The 8626-nt window shown below is 36.3% G+C and overlaps 1 protein-coding gene across 4 annotated transcripts in view; it reads right to left on the reverse strand.

Moving 5' to 3' along the window:
• Window positions 1–216: 216 nt before the first annotated feature.
• The window catches only part of side-II (sidestep II transmembrane protein), a 252789-nt gene continuing 244379 nt past the window's right edge, over window positions 217–8626 (reverse strand). For all 4 annotated transcript variants that reach the window (XM_017637696.1, XM_017637711.1, XM_017637704.1 and 1 more), the window contains exon 20: window positions 217–4757. In XM_017637696.1, the coding sequence (XP_017493185.1) occupies window positions 3900–4757 (858 nt within the window). In that variant the 3' untranslated portion in view covers window positions 217–3899. The remainder of the gene's footprint in view (window positions 4758–8626) is intronic.

Below are 8626 nucleotides of genomic sequence, written 5' to 3' on the forward strand. Positions count from 1 at the left end.
GGGAACGCAAAAAGCACTAATTCCTGTAAAAACGTCATTCTGTTTGTTTACATGTCATTTGTACAGCATTGATTTGGCTGAAATATAACTAACTAAATATTAAAATCTATACATATTCAAATATTTCGTTGTTTACTTCCATATTTTTAAAAATATAAGGTTCTTTGCTTACAGCGCATTCTGTTTTTGTTTGCACATGCAAATTAGCTGATCGTTTGACACTTTTCATGAACTTACAGGAAAAAAAACTCCGGACTAAATCCTGTAACTTCGGACTAGGACTAGAACAGTTGCCCAGTTACTCGCTCAAAAGTGTTCCCACTTACAGATTTGATATCAATAGGAATGACTTCCTGTAAGTTCTGACTAAATCCTGTATACTGGACTGCTATTGGAACAGACTATATACAAATATTTCAATGAGATTTCATTTCGTTTCGCTCCATTCACGTTTGAGAAAAAGTTGAGAACTGAACTTTTCTCAAATTGAATATAAAGGCAAATTTCATATTAAAAAGTGCCTTTTAGTTTGAGAACGCTACCAACGGTTATGTGAGATGCATTTGAGTATTAACCTTTGAGATTTGAGAAAAGGACTGATTCTCAAATGAATCTCAAATTGAGATTTAACAAAAATGTTTATTGGGGTGTGCCAGCAGCTTGTATGTAAGTGGCTTAGAGAAAGCTTCGGCATACGTACCTTTGAATTGACAAACTGTTGTATAAATTGATTGTCTGTTAACTTAAGTATATGATACATAACATGCCAAAGCAGCCAAAATGCAACGCGTAAGAATTTTTTAGCTCTGCGACTTAAACTACAACGGAGAAGATAAAATTAGTTTCATCATTAGTCGCCTTAAAATTAAATTTTTGCGGCATAGCTTTAGGCGCAGTATTTAAAAAATTGTCATGCGGTGAATCTTATCATAGGCTTGGGGAAAGTTGGCAGTTTCTATTATCAAACATTTCTCCAAAGAAATAAAACCTACCCGCTCCTCATGATTAAAATTTCATGTTGCTAAATTTTAGGCGTATCTATTATTCATTTAAGATTTTCAGCGATGGAAAATTAGCGAAGCGCTTATCAGAACCCCACTGCGGGTTTTTTTTGTTGTTGAACTTGTTTCTTGACTTATATAAAAAATATATTAGCCATTTAAGATAACAGCTATGTCTAATTCAGCTGGAGCTTAAATATAAAATTTAAGCTCCCTATGTGAACTGATATGTTAGGAACACGAAATAGAATATGTTTTATAGATATGGGACAGGCAAATTATTATACGCATTTTTAATTACATATTTTTAAAACTTAAAGTATATCGTACAATATGTACAATATATATATGTACAATTTTATAAGTATAAATTTAAATAAAATACTTTGGATTCAATCTAAATAATTGTTTCCGGACATAGTTAATTACATAAATACATCTCAAATGGAGTAAAAATGTGTTGCTTACATAGAACTAGAAATAAATATTTTTCTAATTAATTATGTGGCACAGTGTTTTCTATTAGTTTATTTTACACGCCTTAGCATAATAGCAGTTATCATATTTACAACTTTTACAATGCATGCTGTAGTCTGAGTTATATTTTTTTTTTATAGATTATTTTTCCGTTTTGATATGCTAGGCAGTATTATTCATACATATACATTGAAAATTGGAATATCAGAGGAAAAATTGCCGCCATATCTGCGAAATAAAGCAATAAAGTACATTTGTTTCGAAAAGTCCATTCGTTCCACGTGTTATTTTCTTTGGATTCTGAATGAATAAGCATTTTATAGTTCACAGACAGAAAAAAGTAAGTGTTTCAAAAATTTCAATCGTTCCACTTAAAGGATCTTGTAAACTTTAAGTAAAAATTAAATATTGCGTTGATAGCTAGGCAATATGCTATATATATCAATAATTGGAACACCAGAAAAGAAATTGATTCTACATACATATCGTTACCTTAATTCATAATAGGCCCTAACCAACACTTTTTTCGAAACTGCGTTTATCACAGAGTTTGATGCAATATATTAAAATATACCTTCAGTACCTCATATGTTTTTATACTGCTTTTGCTTCTCCTGTAAAATTTTAAATTTGTTGGTTAGGGCCTTTGTGAATCAACGTAACGATATGTGTGTTAGCGTAATAGAACCATAAAGTAAATTTGTTTCGAAAATTTCATTCGTTCCACGTGTTATTTTCTTTGGATTTTGAATTTCCGTAGTTCACAGTCAGAAAAAAGTAACTGTTTCGAAAATTCCAGTCGTTCCACTTAAAATATATTGCAAAATTTAAGTAAAAATTAAATATTGTGTTGATAGCTAAGCAATATTATTCTATGTATAATAATAATTGGAACACCAAAAAAGAAATTGTAGCTACATACATATCGTTCCCTTAATACATAAAGGCCCTACCAACACTTTTTTCGAAACTGCGTTTTTCACAGATTTTGCTAGGATATACTTAAAATTTTAAAGGTTTAGTATCAAAAACAACGGAGTGCCCCTTTTTAAAACACCCTACCTGTTTGTCATATGCTATTTGTAATGTTTTTTGCTTCTCCTGGAAATTATAAAATTTGTTGGTTAGAGCCTTTGTGAATTAGGGTAACGATATGTATGTTAGCGTAATAGAACAATAAAGTACATTTATTGCGAGAATTTTTTTCGTTCTACTTGCTGTTTACTTATTCTCTTTGCCTCTTAATTGACTAAACATTACACATTAAACAAAGACAGAAGAATTAAAAATCAACTGTTTCGAAATTTCTAATCGTCTCACAGAAAATACAAGACAAAATTTAAGTAAAAGTTACCTCTCCAATTTTTTAATATACTACTTAAAAATTTTTCTGTAAAGTTCTCTCAAATTAAAATAAAGTTTATTTGTTTCGAAAATCTCACTCGTTCCAGTAGTTCGATTCTGTAAATCCTCTCTACCAATTATTTCTCTCATAAACAGACAACAAAGCGTCGAATTCATATATGAATTCGCCTTGGTGAAAAATTGTTACAGAAATGAGCTACAGATTAATTTAACTTTTATTACAATTAAAGTTTAAATGTGAAAAGCAACTGTTCCGAACACTCAAATCATTCCACTAAGAAAATCTTTCAAAATGAAAGCAAAAGCAAAGTCCAGCAATTTTAAAGAAATTAAGCTTAAAATTCCTTTGTAACGAAAATACCATTCGGCTCACGTGACCTTAGGTTACATCGCGACAATCACTTAATCACTTAAAATTAAAAACCTTTTTTTTTTTTTTGAGAATTGCAACAATTTCGCTATGGAGGCTTTGCGAAAATTTAGTAAAAATTATTTCATTCGTAATTCCCGCAGCGAGTCAAGAATGGAAAAGATTATAGTTTAGCGCACCTAATACTAAGTACTGGATTTTTAAGAACTCTCTTTCACTCAATTCAGAAAAAACATTGTTGGTAATTGCCACTGAAAGTTTGCGCTAATTACCCGTAAATATTTTACTCTCATCAATCTAATTTGCGCTTAATTCTACCACATTTTGTTAAGGACGTACAGTGAAAATACCACTCTTGAGATATTCAACTAATATACTCATAGCTTCATAGTTCACCAGATTTTACTACTACATTCTTTCACTTATATGTATCTGCCTTCGAGTGCATGCGGCTCTTTTAAATATTTATTACAGTTCTCATGCACTTTTCTTTTATTTCGCTTCACTTCTTTTTACTTTTTTCGCCGCACTCAACACCGTTTCACTCCACTCTTTCCCTCTCAATTATGTATTTATACAAGTACGAATACATACCACTTGACGGCACTCCACGCTACATCCATTTCTATCTTTACTTTATAGCGCTTGCTTGTCGCCTTTGTCTGTTCACTGCATAAATTGCCAGCTCAGACGCAGCTTTCGGGCACACGCTGTGTCATTAAGCAATCCTTGATGGCATTGATATTTATGTTGTCATCCAGATCCGTGGACGAATTGCACGACGTCGTTGCTGTCGAGGCCGCAGATGCTGATGCTGCACCGGTCATGCCCAGCCCTAAGCCGCTGGCACCACCACTACTGCTATTATTATTGCTGGCATTCAGTAGCAGTCCGATCCCACTCAGAGACGCCGACGTCTGTGAGGTGAGGAGCATCGATGGCACGACGCTGTGATGATGCCGTCCACCCGCATTCACGCCCGTTGTGCCGGCCAGCGTATTGTATGCCAGTGGATGTGGCAAAGGCAGCGGATGATGTTGCAACTGCTGCTGTTGTTGTTGTTGCTGGAGTTGCAGTATTGTGGCACGACCAACATTTTGATGCAGTCCACTATTGCTGCCGTTGGTGTTACAACTCTCATTACTGTTGATGAGACTGCTAAGTATATAGCCGCTGCCACTCCCCAAACCGGGTGGTAACGTCCCGCCACCACCGCCAGGGCCACCGTGCAATTGCTGCTGCAGGTGGGCGACTGATGTTGAGGCATTGTACAAGGAGGTGGGCGAACCGATTAGAGCCTCACTTAGGCCATTCGTTGAAGCTGTCGCCGTGACAGCCGTTGAAGCACCACTTACCGATGCCTTTGTGCTGCCTACGCTGCTATGATGGTGATGCAGTAAGCCACTGTCCACTGCACTAACTATGGTGCTACTGCTGCTGGCGGTTGGGTCTGTCGTCGAGCCCGATAGTAGTTGTGTACGTGCGCTGATTTGATTAGCAGCGACGAGCTGTATGACGTTGTCATACGCGGCTGAGGGAAGATGCTGCTGACAGGCCAGAAACGTGTCGGACAAGCGCCGAGTTGAACAAGCAACACGACGACGGGATAGCAGATCAGATCATATCGGCCGGATGGAGTAAAACAGGTAGCCAGTAGGCAGTCGAGAGTTAAGAGCGAACAGCAAACGGTTAGTAGCGTACATTTGCAGAGGGAATGGTAAGTCGCAGAAGTGTTAGCATGTTAAATGTGCAAATAAGTCAGTGGACGTAGACAGGAAATTGTGTGATTGTAAGTAGGTCCGGATGCGCGTAAGTTCGTGTGTGTTTGTGTTATTTATACGAAAGCGGAAATGGGCATCCATCAGTAGTTGTGTTATTGTGTTGGCCAACAATGCAAATCGTAGCATAGGCAGGTTTTGCAGCATTGTAGATTGCCATTTAGACACCCAGACGGCATTCAGTTGGATAGTAGCGTAAAGGCAATGAAAAGAAAAAAGAAGAGAAGACAAATGGTTTAGTAAGCAAAGTGGAATAGAGCCACTTAAATTCAATCAAATCAACATAGAAGTGCAGGTAATTGTTTGTCTCTGCAACAGCGGGAGCAGGCGACAATCAACCAGCATTGATGTTGCTTGGCGGTGAAAGAAATGAAGAAATTTATTGCGCACTCGTTTTGATTTCATTAAACATGCCTTAGGACTGCAATCTTCCTACCTGTTTTCTAGTCGTACTGAATCTAAATAGTTAGGCATTAAGCTGGTTAGAAAAATTGGCCTATGCAAGAAGTTTAACAAAAGATAGCTTAAACTTCTTTGAGAGGAAGATTCCTGAATCTAAATGAAAATGACTTCAAATAAAATTTACGCACCCCTTTCTTCCCGTATTTTAGCACAAAAGACGTTAAAATACATACAATCTGAGGTATAAACAATATTCTGCTTTAGTATTGGTCCTTAAAAAACCAAGTTTTTTTCAGTTTCACCCCCGAAATTGGTAATACCACGGTCACAGATATCACATATAAATTTTAGTCCCAATTGGAGACGGTTAAGGTGTGCCGCACAGGCGGCAAAGTACAGATTCCTCTATAGAGACTCACAAAATTAAAACTAGGTTTTTCCATGTAATTCCCAAAATCGATACTACCGTAGTTGAGGATATCACATATAAATTTTGGTCCCGATTGGAGTCGATTAAAACGTCTTCAACATGACCGGGACATAGGCTACATAGGGACTAGCCTAGGGGCCCGTACCACAAGAAGTCCCGCGCTACATGAAAAATTAAACAAGTGAAAAATTATATACATATGTATTTACAATTTTTAAATTAACGTAAAAGGCACTGAAGGCGAGTCAATCAATGACACGTTGAGTTCGTTTTTTACACCTAAGCAAAATAAAATGCGTCCTTTCGTCGGCAGCAAGCAAACAGAGAATGCGTTTTACCGGCACAGCCATAGGGGTCAAGGTGACTCCACCTCCAGGCAGTTTCGACAGCCTTGATCTAAGTCATTGTATCTACATACAACTTTGGCGCTGATTTGGTGTTCGCCTCGCTCGTCAAAACAGTGAATTTGTCATCATTCAACTTCGCAATAAGAAACGTATTAAATTTTTTTTTATTATAAAAGTACATATATGATTTATATAAAGTATACAAAAACTTGTAATAAAGAAAATATTAAAAATGTTTCTGTGGTGCAAGTTACCACCATACTTAAACAAAAGCGATGGGTGGGGCGTTTTCTGACGCCTAACGCTAACGCTGAAGTGCCATACCTAAACAAAAGCGTCAACGCTACGTTAAATGCAGAAACAACAAAAAAATAAGCATAGGTTTATTTGTGTGGAACACGAGAATTACAGTTTCGCCGTTTTCTGCAGCCAACTTCACTTCCTAACGCCCTGTCAAAAACGGATTTTCCAACCGTTCAGCGTAGACGCCGTATGGGCATGAGAATTCTTTGACAGCCAGACAACGCCGAAGCTTTTGTTTAGGTATGGCGGTTAGATAATTTAAGTGCACTTAAAGTTTGGTACGGTACATGGCGCAATAAGCAGATGAATTATGCTCTGTCATTCAGCTATATTATACGAAATTTTAAGGCAAAATTTCAAATAAGATAGTGTCAAATTAATATAACAGGGAAATTCTGGCAACTTTCTTTCAACTCACCACAAGACAAAAGTCTTTCGTAAGACAATTGTCAATTCTTGAAATTAACTTGAAAGCTCTTTACTATCTTTCGAAAGACTAATTGCAAGATCGGCTAATGGGGAGGTCTTAGTGTTACGCTGTTCGCCTTTTAGTAATATTTTTATACCTTTCATGAGCATGAAATGGTATTATAACTTTGGTCCGATGTTTGTAAGTACCAGAATAAAAAGAGATAGACCCATTAAAATGTATACTTATATGATCAGAACGTCGAGCTGAGTTGATTTAGCCATGTCCGTCTGTCCGTCTGTCCGTCTGTCTGTCTGTTTGTATGCAATCTAGTCTCTCAGTTTTCGAGATATCCGGATCAAATTTGGTAGGTGGGTGTATTTTTATAATGTATTAATCATTTGTCGGAACCGGAAGAATCGGACCACTATAACATATAGCTCCCATACAACTGATTGTTCAGATATGAGATTTTTCGTTATAACTTCTCCATTTATGCAGCTACGAACATGAAATTTTGCAGTACTTGCACCCATTATCAACAGAATACTTACAGTGAAAATTACAAAGATCGGGTCACTATAACCTATAGCTCCCATACAACTGATTGTTCAGATATGAGATTTTTCGTTATAATTCATCCATTTATGTAGCTAGGACCATGAAATTTCGCGCTGTTTTCACTCATTATCAACAGAAGACTTACAGTGAAAATAACAAAGATCGGGTCACTATAACCTGCAGCCCCCATACAACTGATTGTTCAGATATGAGGTCTTTTATCATAACTCCTCCATTTATGCAGCTAGGAACATGAAATTTCGCACCATTTTCACTCATTATTAACAGAATACTTTGAAAATAACAAGGATCGGCAGACTATAACATATTTGTATCTTCCATACATCTGATTGTTCAGATATGGGATTTTACTGTAAAACTCCTTTATTTGAACAGCTAAAACCGATAAATTTCGTAAGATATTTTATAAATAATAATACAAAGTCTACTGAGAAAATCGTCAAAATCTATGCTGTATAAGCTTTATCTCCTATAGCACTGATTGTTCAGATACCAGTTTTTGCGATATATCTCCTTTATGTAGGAAACTAAACCCAATAAATTGTGTTACCGGTTTACATACCGATCACATAGCAGTGAAAATCACTTAGATTGGTGCCATATAAAGTATATCTTCCATACCTCTGATTGTTTAGATGCGATTTTTTATATAAGTATGTAACTCCTCGATCGATGTATGCAGATGTATTCAAAAGCAGCAATCTGTCAAAGTAAAATTTGCAGATGTTCATGAAAGGTATGAAGCCTTCGGCATAGCCGAAGACAGCGCTGCTCTTGTTTTTTTATAAATTAAAGTAAATAAAAAACAAGTAAGAGCAGCGCTGTCTTCGGCTATGCCGAAGGCTTCATACCTTTCATGAACATCTGCAAATTTTACTTTGACAGATTACTGCTTTTGAATACATCTGCATACATCGATAGAGGAGTTACATACTTATATAAAAAATCGCATCTAAACAATCAGAGGTATGGAAGATATACTTTATATGACACCAATCTAAGTGATTTTCACCGCTATGTGATCGGTATGTAAACTGGTAACACAATTTATTGGGTTTAGTTTCGTACATAAAGGAGATATATGGCAAAAACTGGTATCTTAACAATCAGTGCTATAGGAGATAAAGTTTATACAGCATAGATTTTGACGATTTTCTCAGTA

This window comes from Rhagoletis zephyria, unplaced genomic scaffold (genome assembly GCF_001687245.7).
Source record: "Rhagoletis zephyria isolate East Lansing unplaced genomic scaffold, Rhagoletis_zephyria_1.1 Rzeph_scaffold_00134, whole genome shotgun sequence".
NCBI lineage: Eukaryota > Metazoa > Arthropoda > Insecta > Diptera > Tephritidae > Rhagoletis > Rhagoletis zephyria.